The sequence below is a fragment of the Schistosoma mansoni genome, chromosome 6 (assembly GCF_000237925.1).
Source record: "Schistosoma mansoni strain Puerto Rico chromosome 6, complete genome".
In the NCBI taxonomy this organism is placed as follows: Eukaryota; Metazoa; Platyhelminthes; class Trematoda; order Strigeidida; family Schistosomatidae; genus Schistosoma; species Schistosoma mansoni.
In genome coordinates, this window is record NC_031500.1 from 8,571,743 (window position 1) to 8,587,798 (window position 16,056).

Genomic DNA, 16,056 nt, shown 5'->3' on the forward strand with positions numbered 1-16,056 from the left:
AGAGAGTTAGTTTAGGGTATTTTTGTAAAGTCAAAATAGTTAGCTATCTTTTGACTTGTCAATGTTTCGTTGTAAATATCAACTAGCTCCTGATCTATTATTCAAAAATGTTCTAGATTAGTACCCATTGAGACTTATAAATTGTGACACATTTTAGTTTGATACTTTACTTACATAGTCACACGATTTATTAATTTAAATAATAAAAAAATATAAAGGGACTATGGAGATTGTTAAATGTTGTAGTCTACATCACAGTCTAACTGTAGCTAAACAGCCGTTGGAGACTAGGATGCACCGATTCATCTCGGTATAGTTAAAGTCCAAATTGTTAAAAGGTGGATTGCAAGTTAATAGTATGAAAGTTAAGTGCTCATTTCTAAGCCTGAAACAGATACTAGGACGAAATAGCTGTTTAGTGCTTCCTGGTTTTCGGAGAATATTAAGTCCGTGATGTGAACTACATAAAGATACCTGTGACCATACATCTGGTTTTCTGCTAATCTAACTGAATCGTCAATATGTTTAAAACCTGCATGGCCCAAAAATTGTATGATAAATACAGTAACGGACTTGGCAAATGAATTGGTATTTTCATGGTAAAGAAGACAACCATTTTAGTAGCATTTTGCATTGTGAAGTGGTGCCAACCATTGAAAACGATAGAGCACTGAAATACCTTATCCCTACTAAATGATATATGATATTTCGCGCTGTTGGTAAGATCCATTCTTGTGTAAGTGCACAACGATGCCTTTCTGAGGTGTCCTTTACTACGTCGAAAAAACAGTTATGTTTCTTGATTCACGATAATTCTCTAGTTGACAGTATTTCATTATATGAATGTTCTTGAATACATACATATATATATTATTATATATATATGTTTTGAAAAAGATTTCTTCCGTTAATAAAACTCAAAATGTGTTTGCATCGTTCTATTTCTTTGAATGTCCAACACTCAAAATGCAATAAATATAATGGTAGATCATAGAACTGGATTAAATAATACTTCTATTGAAAGTAAAATATTTATAATGCGTAATCGGTGTTTATGTTTGGTCTCTTATGGTGGAATTCTCTTAATAATATTTAACTACTTATTTTGTTCCAAGTAGTATAAGAGTTCTAGTAAACAGCACTATTAATCCTCAAGATAAATAATCATTAACATAATTGAACATTGTCATCAGTATAACTGTTGTACGGCTTACTGCAACAAATAAGTATTTGGATAAGATTGTTGTCAAAATAGATTATTTGTTTTGCCTTGAACCACCAAATTGAAATTTTAAAGCCCTCTCCCATTTGCTTAGAATTGAACTACACGGATAGTGTCACTATCTCTAATATATTTAATTCCCATATTGTGAATTAGAACAACATATATAAGCCAACAATATTGTTTTCAACTAGATCCTCATCAGGATTTACTCAAATATACAATAATATTTATATGCATTCACGAAATTATTAAACCAATCAAGACAGTTTCTGAGTCAGTGATGAAATAAATATTATTGTATACTAGTGTAGTGAATGAGAACATAGGTGAGGACAACCGATTATCTATTTAGCGCAAACTACAAAGTTGCTTGATAAAATAGAAAAACCATACTCTGATACTTCATTTGCAAAATGTTAATTAATTGTCTCAGGCATCATTGTTCCTGGATTTCCACACCAATTGCTTTCTGTCTCTGTTCTTCTCTTCTTAATCTTTTCAATCTTGCCAGATATTATATTCTTAACTCACGATATATACTACTTATGTCAATATAAGTAGCCTACACCACACTAGAGTAAAGCCTGATGAGGATCTAATTGAAAACTATATTCTTTCGCTTAGATATTATGTTGTTCTAATAATAAAAAAATAAAACTCAATTACTAGTAAACTCCGAAAAAATGCGGAATCGTGGTGTGTTTTCTATTCGATTAGCTCCTTTTAATTGATTTAATGACGTGGACATTGTTTAGTAATGTGTTTCTTTGACCACCTATTGAATATGATGATAATGAAAAAGGGGAAGGAAATATTGACAAAGGTAAAATGAAATTTTTCAGTGACGAAAAGTATCAATTTGTATACAAAATGTTTGCATGATTTTGTTTTATTAAATAATTTTCCAGTTTCTAGGTGACCACTCAGGATGTTTAAAAGATTTACAGAAAGCATATAGTTTAAGTCCTAATAATAATAGAATTATTGAAGAATTGAAGAAAATGCAGAATACTGTGGTACAGACGGATGTAAGTTTTTTTATTATAATAACTTTATAATTTATGGCGTAGTGATCATTGGAAATCTTGATAGATCAATGTGTTAGGGTATCCTTTAAAATTACAAAATATTGTTTGGTTGTGCTGATCTGTCAGTGAAAGCAAGATGTTAATAGATGGTGAGAGAAAAGAGACACGTACAGCTATGCTAAATATATGCGACTATATAATACTGTAATGTCATTTCATTACTGCTTTCTACCTGGATTTCGATATGAGTTGATTACTCGTAATGCATATCCATAAACTATAGTCTAGTCTGAACTAGTTCTCAGTCGTTGGTCGAACTTTCAGTGTCTTAGTTATCCAGTGAGTCCTGAGTATCGATCGAGTGCCCAGTCTAGCAATGTGCCTTATTATCTAGTGTCATATCGTATTGATCCTAAATGTAGTATTATCTTGTCTCAAGTATCTAGTTTTCTAGTGGTAGAACCGTATCAAGCACAAGATCATGTCGTATGTCATACATTAAGCTCACCATGAGAAAATAGTGATTTCGTGCAAAAGAATGTGTCGAAGAATTTTTACCTGTTTTTTATGTTCTGATAATGAGGTAAGAGCACTTAGAGTTTCTTGACAAAATTTCAGCAAGGGAAACATGAACCGTACTTGGCTTTCATTGAATCATGTCATATGAAGCTTAGTGAAGTATATGAGCGACTACGTTATAGATTTTTGACCTCTACCTAAATCACGATACTTAATTGGTCGGAGGAAGTTTAGAACTGTGAAACACTGAATGATGAAATATAAATACAGTCTACGTATTCATTGATTGCCAGAGTTAACCATATTGGTAAGTTGACGATTTACAATAAAAGTCTGTCTGACTGTGGAATTTGTTAGTTGTAATCTTCATTCACTGTGGTTCAAAACTGGTTACAGTAGAAAAACCAACCCAATTCATAGTATCCTTTATATCTTAAACATTTTATTAATTTCTTAATCCTTCCAGTTTTTTCCCTCTAGATCTCTATGTTCACTTTACCTTATTTCCACTTCTGCTAAACTGTATCCACTTTGTTATTATTGAAGTATATTTGTCTAAACTAAATGACGTTAATATTAATTTATCCTTATTCGTTTGCCAGTGCTAATCCAGGATAAATTAATCAAATAATACTTTACAAGTTCTCAGTCCTTGAAAGTACCGTGGTATATTCGGAGTAATGCAAGGTATAAACAAGTGTCAAGAAATAAAACTTATCTGGTTTTATTGGCATGGAGGGTTTATGGAGGTCATTCATTTTTTAAATTCACATTATGGGCTGACCCTAACTAGATAATGAACAACAATCAGGAAACCGTCCTAGTACGGCACTCCTCAACAGTGGAAATATATGACCACATCAGGGATTGGACCCAAGACATTCAGCTATCTCATTAAACGCTTAACTCCATCTTTTTTTAATTAAATGACATTGAATGATGTAATGACAACCCCGTTGGATATTTCGACGTCAGTACTATAATTCATATCTATCCCAGTTAGTTATCATAAAACAATTTCCATTATCATATCGTGAATAAGTTGTATACAATCAGTTATTCTATACAAACCTATCTTTAAAGTTTAGTTGATTTTAAGCACAATCTTGTGAAATCGTCTGTATTTTTATATTTTCTCTTACTTAATGAAACAGAAAATGAACACTGATGTCCTAACAAATAAATCTCAAACAGTAATAACTACTAGTATAATCAGTAGTACATCAGATCTTGAAATAATTGATTTACCAAATGTTGACAGTGAAAAAGAAGATAACATCCATGATGATAATGTGAATGACGACGACAACAACAATAGTGAAATACTAGAAGAGGAAGCAGAAGAAGAAGAGAATGATGAGAGTTATGATAAACTATCATCTATGCAATGTAATAGTATGAATCCGTCATGTCATATTTCTACTGATCCAAATGATTTCTCTAAATTTCAACCAAATAGTACAAATGTTATGACTAAATCAATTGACAACGAATGGGAAGAAGTGAATCTTATCAATAAAGAAGATACAAAGATCGCTAATACAAGTAGCATAAATTCGACCATTGAAAATAGTTGGAAGTTAGGTAAGATAACTGTTACTAATAATTTTAATTTTGTATGGTTTATGAATTATAACAAGATAAACGAACAACAGTGTACTCTAACAGCAAAATCTTTTTAATGTCTCAATATATTACTCAGTTATGTTTATATAATGTGGTATCGGTCCATGAAACGATTGCCTTTTGGGCTGATTCATGTTGGTAGATGAAGGTTAACTAATTGGGGTCAGTGAGACTATTGTAACCAATGGTTGAAGACAATGAAAGAAGGGGCGTACTCTGAGTCACTAAACGTCAGAAATACTTTTTTCTACTCATTGGGATATAAAAAAAATATATTTAACTTTCTACCTAATGCTCAATTTATTTGAAACTATCAAGTCTAACCTTGCCATTGATGCCTATAAGCTCATTGAAAGATACGACTTAGAATTGGTCACAATTGCTCAGATGCATTCATGTTATGCTTACCCTAAAAACCTTAGTCTCAAAATTATATTATTCTTTTTTACCCCTCAAATATATATTGTTTATGTTTAGTCATTTCTACAATCGCGGACACTGTTACCATATCCGGTAATCTGGTGCTAGTTTTGGAAATTTCATTTCACGATCCTGATACAGTATGGAGCTTGAACTGACGCATTTATATGCCAGGTTTTACATTATTTATGACTGGCTGACTAAACATTTATGTCAAGCATTAAATTAATAAATGTGATTATTCGAGTGAATGTTGACAAATTACCTTGACTGTATGTATTATTGAATATTAATAAGTAGCGAGTTAGAGTTAAAACCTTATTCTGGATAGGTATTTACACGACATTTATCTTCAAGTTTCAAATAGATTTTATATAATCATTGGATTTTTAAATAATGGAGAGAATGTATAGTTCAGGTGGATACTTTACATGACATTATATTCTTTGAGCTGTAAACAGAAATAATGATGCTATCTATAACGATAATGAAAGCTTTGCAATTAAATCATTTACCTCAGAAAATAAAACACCACAAAGGATTTCATAAACACCGTTTACATTTATATATACCTAACTCGTTAATGAGATCAATAATAAACCTATAAATTACTCGTATATTCATATGTAGTTGAAATCATGAGTCAGTTGAAGCTAGACCACTATGGAAAACCTGGAAGTACTGGATGGCCGTTTCGTCCTATTGTGGGACTCTTCAGCAGTGCGCATCCACCACCCCGCCTCGCGAGATTCGAACCCAGGACCTATCAGTTTCGCGCGCGAGCGCTTAGCCTCTAGACCACTAATGCCGGCATCCAATAGCGTCAATGTCCATGAAATTGAGCAACCGTCCACCATTGTCTTCAGTGAGTATCTTGAATTTTTCATATATTTTTCTATCTATTTTAAAATTATTTTTTTCAGATAAACCAATAACAAATTCATATGAATTTCAAAATTATTGGATAAATATTCAACATTTAAAACGATTAAATTATATAAATGCTATGAATGAAATTATTATACTATTACATAATATATTACCCGAACAATTACCGAAATGTAAGTTCTATTGTTAATATAGATTCACTTTTCTTTATTATGAAATGAAAAGATTTTTAACCTAAAATAATGCAGTTTGTTTAAAAATAATCAAAATCTGAAAGCCTTATTTTTATTTATTAACTCAATCACATCATTTATTTATTTCAACACATAAATATTGGTACAATGGGGCACCAGATATATATGCCGTACAAACCTCATTTGATTTGTGTGAGATCTGTGATACTGCCCAGGTGCCCAAACTGAAGCAGGTGGTTTCCTTAGGGGGCCACACACGGAGCCTTTGACCTGAATTTCTGATCCATAAGGCAGTGGAGCATCGTGAGGAGATGCAGTACCATGGTAGCCGGTGACCAAAGATCGATTCATACGCCATTTGTTCCCTCAGGATACTAGAGCCCATGTGCACCATTGGTTTGGAATCAGGGTTTTCCAACTCCCCTAGGTGGACTCACCGTGTCCACCAACCCGGTTAAAGCTCCAGACATTCGTTTTTCGTCCTCTGGATTTCGTAAACAACAACCGTGGTGCGATAATGCAGTGAGTAGGACTTCCCTGGCAGAGGCTGTATATTCGCTGGCCATGTGAGAGGATTTCGAGAGGGAGAGCGGACTCTCCCCACTCTCGGCCGTACCAGGGCATTTGGGGGTTACTTGGTTTCGAATCACACTATAAGTATAAGAGTGAGTAGCATTAATTGGTTAATCAAACCTAAGCAGGTACAGTTACGTTTGAATCTGTGACTTGGTGGTGAAAAGCAGGAAGTCTTAAATTATGTAGTTTTTGTTTACTATAACTTTAAAACTGATATTGATGATTCTGACAATTCTTTTTATTCTGGTTAATTATACTCGTCAATTTATTTTTTCTATTTATCAACCAATTTAAACTCAAATTCTTTATTCCAACAAGATTTGAACTTCGTCTTACTTTTAGTTTAAGCAGTTGGGTAATTCTTACAGCTACCACATAGTGAAAATAATTTACATTCATTTCGTTAATGAGTAAAAGACGGGTAAAAACCTAGGTATCATTACCAAGTTTTGATTTGATAATTTTAAATAAATTGAGCATTGGGTAGATTGTTATAAATAAATATATTTGTAATATTCCAGAGAATTTTTATTCTCTGAAGAAGTGGCTAACACTGAGTCACGAAACGTCAGAAAATGTAAGTTTTCTACTCATTGGGTAAAAACATGTTTGGTCAATATGCATTAGTTTGCCATCGATCGAATAGTAATATTCACATCTAAATGGAGTTCATTAAATTTATAAATTTTCTTAACTAAGTTGTGAGCTATATCAATTTCTTCTTTGAAAAACAGAAAACAAGAATAGTAGATTTGAATGTGATATTCATATACCTGAGAGTCATGTTCAATCAACAGTAAGATAAAATGTTGATATCAACATAAAAGTAGAAAGTTAATACCAATTTGCTCTCAACTACGATAAAAATTTGTTTAATATTTCTTATGTAACTATTTTCGGTTCAGTAATTGGAATTCGAATGGAAGCTGAGATGTTAGATGATTTATTGAATGCAATCAATGTGTCAATGAATACTGAAAGTAAGTGTTTAACTAAATTTTTTTTTAAATATATGCAATTTAACGATAACTAATAAAACTCTAAACGCTACTAAACAGCTATCCTCCAACACTTATACGAATGTTGGTATTTTCGGCTATTCAGTTCCAAATATAAGCATTTTGAATATCAAAGCAGTTTTCGAATATGCTGGCACGTGAAACTGATACATTCGTACAAGATGCTCATGTGTCAAAAAATCCTGTACTAACTAGCCTTATGTGTGGATAATAAGGTTTAAATTTAAACTATTATTGATATGTCTTGTAGGTTGAACGCTTTAATCAGATCCTAAGCTATTCCGATAACCCCAGGGCTAGCACTACTCAGCGACTTGAACACCAGAAAGAAGACACGAGTATGAGAGAAACACTTTACTGCAAGGTTCATTTTTGTACAGAAAATCATAGGTATTTATAGATGTTAGCATATGTTAAATCAACATCCTATTTCAACCAATCCATTTAACGACATAAATTGCTACCGACCAATAGTAGCATGCCACGTTGGAACTCTAGAATGTTCCATCGTACTCTGATTGGCTGGGGCTCTTTTTGGGCCTCTGGAGGCTCTGTTGGAGTTCTCCGGAAGCCGATTCAACAATTATATATATATATTAATAAAAAGGGGCTGCGCACTATGACTCAATACTTGATTGGTGAATACCACTCTGATATTTGAAATGATGGATTTAAGTATCAATTAGGATATTGATATTTAGTGAAGTGAACCTGGTTGACATCCTGTAAATAAAAATGGAATGCACATCCTATGATTGGATGCAACTAAATTTACTGTTTTCAGTTAAAGAATATGCAAGTTTAGCACTATGATCATAACTGTTGTTTAAATTAGTTTCATATATTTGGAAAATCTTACAAGTCGAAGAATAATTAAATAATAGACAGATTGGCAGCAGTGTTTTACAACTCAAACATGTGATAAGATATTCCGTGTAGGGTTGCGGAGATTGTTGAGTTCCATTGGAATTATCAACCGATCTAACTTAGACAAACATCGAAAACTTGCAAACACTGGAAGGTGGTTTCATTTTAGAATGGAACTCCTCAGCAATGCGCATCCAAGATTCCGCACGAGAGGACCGAAGGTAGGATCTTCAACCTCCCGTGTGAACGATTAACCTCTACACCACTGGACCGGTATTCAACGGCGTTATATCTAACTTCAACCAATTCACGATATTGCGCGACCATCCTCCGTTGTTATCGGTGAGTAACTGCCTCACGCTTAACACGGTTGAACTCCACTGGTCACATGTTCTTACCAGAAGTCCAATGGTGGTCTAACTTAGATTAGTTCATGATTTCAACGCAATGAGATTGTTGGATCGTCCTATTAATTTTAGATACGAAGCTAGATTTAGAAAACTATTTCTTCACTATTAATCGTTCGTTAAAGTAAATGAATCAGTAAGTTAGCTTATAATTTTGAAATAAAATCACAAAAAATTCTCCCCAACACTGAAAACAATCACTAGTAATCCGGTTAGCGAAACATTTGACTGATTCGTAGTATATTTCATTCATGGGTGATTTTAAAGTGAATTCACCAAACAGCAGAACCTGTTTTTGGCGGAAGATATATCGACGCAAAAATTTTCAAAATTTACAATTTAATGTGATTTAACTTTGTACTGTACTGAAATCCGACGATTAACTGTTTTCAACTGATCTTCAGTGAATGATCACCGATTATGTCTTCTACCTTCTAATTATTCAAATATCAACATTTTATTCTAATTGTGTATTAGTGTTTAAATAATTTAGTAAAATTCTGAAACGACTTAATATATGTCACATTGGTCATTAGTTCGTAACAGATACAAGACATCAGCCAATGAAGACATATGTTCCTTCCCTAATCATCTTCCATTTCGAAACTTTAGGGACTCAATGAAATTTAATCACTAAGAGCTATTTATATTTCGCCCAAAAATTAACCGTCATACATCTTCGATTTACTGTCATAATTGTGCAGAGTTATACACTGATGGTCAACCTGCTTACAGGATTACAAATACAGATTGAGTTAGGTTTATTCCAATAACAGTTAGAGATTACATTGTGAACATGTTATGAATAGATTCCAGAACATCAATAGACAAAAAACGATATCAATAGGAACAATACAATTAAATAATTAGAGGAAACTTATTTACTATCAAAATTTATTTCCTATAGCAATTTAAAATGTCTTTCTCTATTGTTACATTACTTTATTTCAAAACGTTTTCTATCTTACCTTTCTAGATAACAACAGTCTGTGGATTTACGATATTTTAATCCAATTGAGTAAAACAGCACGATTTGATTGCGCCTTATTCTTAATAAGTGATGACACAAAACAAGGTAGGTGTTCGTTTTCTACACTTTGCATAAAATAACTAATGTTAAAAAGGCATTAAAAATACCGATTTTTCATTATGAGCGAGTATCAGTCCAATCGATACAACGATTAACTTATAACTCCAACTGTGTCAGTCAGTCATGAGAAAACGTAGACCTTTACAAAGGAGTGTATCAGTTCAAGTTACTACACCACATCATTACAATGGGATGAAAACCAAATCAGTAGCAATATCGGTGATCTAAAAAAAGGATTAAGCACAGGGAATAAGATTTGAAAGAAGGAATGAATGCAACTGTATCATTGTGATTGATTCTAGTTCGCGTCATCCAATATCTCTAACTATCTACCACGATAATTGCACAGAACCCAACCACGTAGTCTGTACCTACAATTATAACTCAAACAAATAGTCCATGATACCACATTTTAGTTTGGGCCCCTCTAACCTTCTTGAAACTGATTTCCATGACTACCAACGTTACATTTTAAGTCAAACAGTGGTTGGGTATACACAAAATAAACTACATGAGTTAGTTGATGCATAATTGTAAAAAATGAGAAAAGTAAATCAGGCAATTGACTTGAAATAAAAAACGAATTATTCTTTAGGAAAACTTTATTTTGTAAATATTAAGTTATCTTGATTATAAATCCATAATATTTTCTTCTCTCTCTAGCTATAAAAAGTATAATCGATCGATTACACTATCGTTATCAACAACAGTCTAGTGAATTAAAACAAAGTCATATTGAACAACTCCAATCCATCTACTTGACATAAAAAAAGGTAAAAACAGTAGTAGATCAATGGTAGATGAACATTTATTCCATTGAACATCTATTTCATTTCAACCAATATACAAGAATATAATTTAGAGAGTGACAAAAATCAATTTTTATATATATGTGTATAACTGTGTGTGTGGTTGAATGATCAAAAATCCCCGAAAAAATAGGCAATTATCTTTTCCATTTTGTTGAATGTTACAATGTTACACTGTAAATAATGGGTGTTGTCTGCCATTTTTTTGTTATATCTTAGTGATTTATCATACTATTCCTAATACATATAAACACATATATATATATATATATATATACGCTTGTTGAATTATGTAATCAATGGTAGATGAGTATAAATAAAAAATAATGATGAGAAGGGGGGATAAATGAAGGGTAAAAAACAAATCAACAAAATAATTATGAAAGACGCTAACTAGTACACAAATGTGTGTATGTGCAAAGAAAACAAACAGATAAACAACATAAGATAAAATTACAAAAAAAAACAATTTATACATACATACATACACACAAACAAATGTAAACGTGTACATTTATTCAATTTTGTGCTGAAAGCATTACCTACTCGTGTAATACAATTGAGATGTGTTTAATCATCTTTCTCCCCCCCTCTCTCTCTATATATATATATAACATACTCGGGTTGTATCCTTGGTATTCTATGATTCAGACTTTCATCAATTATTCATGGTGTTGAGGTATTTAAAAGAGTGAAGTGGAGTTGGTTGTCGGTAGCAATAATAATAATAACATCAATTGTGAATACTCATTGATGAAGATGATGACGATGCCACACTAGTGGTTTCCCGATGCTCATTCTTCCCACTGTTACCATCTGTTCCGTTCCCATTGAAATTGTTGACATTATCCTCTCTCCTTATATTGGGAGAAGGACTACTAGCGGTAATGGAAGAAGCAACAGTTGCGGGACTATGTAAACTGTTGGTTAGGTATGATGAAATGGAATTATTATTATTACTATTAATAATATTAATAGTAGCATTATTGTTCCCAGTACTATTTTCCTTGGTGACTAAATAACTTAACAGCAAATCACCTGACTGTTTCCAATAGAAATGACGAGCACTGCGTAAATTCATGTTAGGATCGAGACACTGTTGTAAGTGGAATATAAAAAACAAGAGAAAATGAGATTATTTTATAAAAAAAAGTATTCAAATCAATGAATTTGAAAATTTTATCTTATTGCAAACTTAAATTAATGGAAAAGAAGAAATATTGAATATAGTTGAGATCACGAATCAATTGAAGCTAGACCATGGAAAACCTGGAAGCATGTGACGGCCGTTTCGTTCTATTGTGAGACTCCTTAACAGTGCGCACCCACGATCCCGCCTCGCGAGATTCCAACCCAGGACCTATCGGTTTCGCTCCTGAGCGCCTAACTACTAGACCACCGAACCAGCATCCAACGGTGTCAATGTCTAACTTCAACCAATCCACGAAATCGAGCAACCATTCACCAATGTCTTCAGTGAGTTGATATCCCCAACAGACCTGGTTGAACTGCACTGTTCACTGCTTTTCACTAGAACTCCAGGAAATACCTCATAGAGCCAGTCATCAGTGAGCGAGGCGGGGTTGTGGATGTGCACTGCTGAGGAGTCCCACAATATGATGAAACGGTCGTCCAGTGCTTCCAGGTTTTCCATGGTGGTCTAGCTTCAATTGATTCATGATGTCAACTATATAAAATTACTGAAATCTCCACAAAATCCGCTTCTGATAAATAGTGAATAAATAAAAATAAGACATTAAATCACTGAATACTTCGTTTATCTTAGTGTTGATGAACGCGACCACTGCTTAACATGAGATATTTTTGATATCTTTTGTCCTGGAACAGAATTACCTAATCAATGAATAATTAATTCATTATCAAATAACTGTCTCATTTTGTTAATAATATTTCATCAATGTTATATATTGATAAAAGTCTAAACTAGGACATGAACAACTGAAATTATGATTCTCTTTGAATTTCTGAGTATTTCTGTTTGAATCCAAACAGTTCAGTAGACATAGGGAAAGGTATCATGCAGGATAATGAAACCCTGTTTTACCTATGGGTTTTATGTTAACTAATAACTGCTACCAAGATGTATATATAGTTTCTAAACAGGTGGTAATTTTTCGTAAGACTTAAACTGCATCACCAACTACGTCATACATAACGTTAAAAATAAGTCATTCTTTGAACCTGAATGATTTACTTTAAGCAACTAACATGTTCATTGACAGTAGTAATCACTGATGTCTACTCTTTTGTGTTAATCGAATTACATTTTATCTAAATGACTGTTATTGGGGGGCGTAATTTTCAATTCATTAGGGATCAATAGTTTATGCGCTAAATGATCTGAAAGAATGCTAATGATTATCCGTTCTTAAAATGATTTAGTTGGAACGATGAATTCACCACGCGCATAAGATTTAAATCACAATTTTATGTGTTCAGAAGGTCTATATTGAAATATTATTTACGAAAAATAAGTGAACCGATTAAGTGTACTAACAAATTTATTTAACAATTAACATCCAGCAATCAAATTTACGTGTGAAGAGGGACTTGATAATAAACTACATTTTCTTGACGTCTTGTTAAACAGAAAAGAAAATGGTTCTATCAGTAGGAGTGTGTATAGGAAAAGTTCTTAAGCAAGTCATTTCACACATTTCTTGAGCTTTGTACCTTTTTATTATAAGAGAAACCTAGTCAAATGTCTTGCAGATAAAACTAGGAAGATATCCTCAGTCGATACAATAAACAAGGAATTAGAGATTATACGTAATATGTTGATTGAAATGGGTTATTCACAAAGTTTCCTGAAGAGACGCTTGCATGTAACAAACAAGAAAATAGCGATATCAACGGTTAATAAGAAACTCCTCTTCCGGAAGCTGCGATTCAATGGAGATGTATCTGGTGATGTGCTACGGGATAGACTGACTAGAGAAGTTAAGAGAACGTTTAATGCAGCTAGCACTTGTCTATCGTACTCGATCCGATCTGTGGTGATTCCTCAACTAAAGGATAAGTTACCTGGTTATGCCGCATCTATGTGTATCTGCGAATTCAGCTGCTCCGGTAGAGAAAGCTATATTTGGCACGCTACCAGATACCTGAGTCAAAGAGTTAGTGAACACCTCCTTTCGTGGTTAAGAAAAAGTACTGTCAAGACAATATGCAGCTCGGTTCTATCACACTTGATCGATAGCGGTCATGCAGTAGATAGAAATAGGTCGTTTAAAGTTTTTAGTCGTATTTCTACTAGTTCAATCTCGTCTGTTACATATAGCAAAAGCTATAGGAATTCGAGCTAACAATCCAAGTCTTTGTGTTCATAAGAAATATGTAACACCTTTATCTCCCCCTTGGCCTTAATAAATGACTTTATTTATCATTATTTTCCATACTCTTTCTTCGTTTTATTTCTCTTCACCCCTTCCCACCACTTTCTTTCCTCAAATATACGATACACGGTCCAATCATTTGAACACTTCTTGTTACGTAATCTTATAATTTTTATAAATGTTATTTCAGTTCTGTATTTTTCTAATCATTGACCTAATTCCCATTATGAAACATTGATTCAAGCCTTTGTTATTCTTATCACAACTAGTACACCTGTCATCGCACTACCAATTTGTACTTTTTACGTATGTTTATTTATGTAATCTATTCCACTGTAATTACTGACTCGTAAACTGTCTCAACTGGTTTATTAATTTCGTATATGCATGTAAATATTATTTATTTAAACACATAAATATTGGTACAAGGAAGCATCAGATACATAGGCGCCGCACAAATCTCATTTGATTTGTGTGAGGGCTGTGATACTGTTCAGGTCCCCAAACAGGTAATGAATGAAGGGTTGCACAGGTTGATGGATCGATTGAAGTTAGACGTTAACACCGTTGGATGCAGGCTGTGTTCTAGAGGTTAAGCATCGCGCGAGGTGCGAAGGTCGTGTGTCCGAATCCCGCGTATGGGATCGTGTATACGCACTATTTAGGAACTCCATACTAAAACATACTAGGATGAAACAACCGTCCAGTGTTTCCAGGTTTTCAATTGTGGTCTAGATTAGATCCATTCATGAATTCAACTATCAAATGGTTCGTATTGATTTGTTCACTCTTTGAAACCACTAAATATGAAGGTGCTGATCTTGTTAATTTTAATGTTCAGTAATAACTGAAGATGTCCAGTTAAACATTTTAGCTATAATACAACCTAAAATTCACGATGTGAGGTGTTGATTCTTCACTTTAAGATAGCCAGCTTAATACTCTCAAGTTCATACTATCTGTGACCTATGATTATATTTATTGTCCATTTACACTATTATCACCTTGTTTCTTGACTGTCTGATGTTTAGAATAATTAAAATACCTTATTTATATTTATTTATTTGAACACATAAATATTGGTACAAAGGGGAGCCGAATACATATGCGTCACACAAGTCACTTGATTTTTGTGTGGGCTGTGATACTGCACGGGTGCCCACACTGAAGCAAATGGTTGTCTTAGGGGGCTACACCCGGAGCCTTTGACCTAAAAGTCTAATCCATAAGGCAATAGAGTAACTTTAGGAGATGAAGTCCCACGGTAGTCAGTGACCAACAATTGGTTCATACGCCATTTGTGCCTTCAGGATACTGGAGCCCATGTGAAACATTGGCTTGGAATCAGGGTTTTCCAACTCACCTAGGTGGAACCTCCGTATCCACCAACCCGATTAAAGCATCGGACATTCGTTTATTGTCCTCTCAATTTCGTAGACAACACCCTCGCCACGAGAAGGCAGTGAGTAGGACTTTCTTAGCAGTGGTTGTATGCACGTAGCCATGTGAGAGCATTTCAAGGGAGAAAGCTGACTCTCCCCGCCCTTGGCCGTACAAGGGCATTCGGGAGCCTTAAAGCACTTTGATACAAGTATTATTTGATTATGTTGTGAAAAGATCTATTTATTCAGATTTGAACTGTTTTTGGAAAAAAACCAAAACTAGCATTTGACTTACCTGATCACCACACCATATTTCGATAATATTCTCAGGCTGTGGATTATTTGATGAAGCCGTCGCTATTATTCTAGCTAAATCAATTTGTAATGTTTCAGGTGGAAGATTTAATGGTGCCATTACAGGTGTTTGAGGATTAGAAGTTGTATCACAATAAGATGGTGATTTAGGCGGAACAACTTGACCAGTTTCATCATTTTGTCCTTTTAAAAGTGAGCAAAAAAACAAGAACACAAAGGTGTACAAGTGACGATGTTGGTTAACAATATTATTGTAACAAAATAGAAATACACCAGTCGATTATTCATGTACAACTACATAATACTATATATATATATATATATATATATATGTT

At 33.6% G+C, this 16,056-nt stretch overlaps 2 protein-coding genes across 3 annotated transcripts in view; one reads left to right on the plus strand and one right to left on the minus strand.

Moving 5' to 3' along the window:
• Nucleotides 1–10,781, plus strand: part of Smp_052730 (putative heat shock protein 70 (hsp70)-interacting protein) — a gene marked incomplete at its 5' end in the record, with an annotated part of 36,987 nt that extends 26,206 nt beyond the window's left edge. The window contains 5 exons of the mRNA XM_018798173.1: nucleotides 3,927–4,356; nucleotides 5,742–5,879; nucleotides 7,382–7,456; nucleotides 9,746–9,844; nucleotides 10,523–10,781. Of these exons, the coding sequence (XP_018653141.1) occupies nucleotides 3,927–4,356; nucleotides 5,742–5,879; nucleotides 7,382–7,456; nucleotides 9,746–9,844; nucleotides 10,523–10,626 (846 nt within the window). The 3' untranslated portion in view covers nucleotides 10,627–10,781. The remainder of the gene's footprint in view (nucleotides 1–3,926; nucleotides 4,357–5,741; nucleotides 5,880–7,381; nucleotides 7,457–9,745; nucleotides 9,845–10,522) is intronic.
• Nucleotides 10,782–11,401: 620 nt separating this feature from the next.
• Nucleotides 11,402–16,056, minus strand: part of Smp_150390.1 (hypothetical protein) — a gene marked incomplete at both ends in the record, with an annotated part of 25,896 nt that continues 21,241 nt past the window's right edge. For both annotated transcript variants that reach the window (XM_018798174.1, XM_018798175.1), the window contains one exon: nucleotides 11,402–11,764. In XM_018798174.1, coding sequence (XP_018653143.1) covers nucleotides 11,402–11,764 — 363 coding nt within the window. The remainder of the gene's footprint in view (nucleotides 11,765–16,056) is intronic.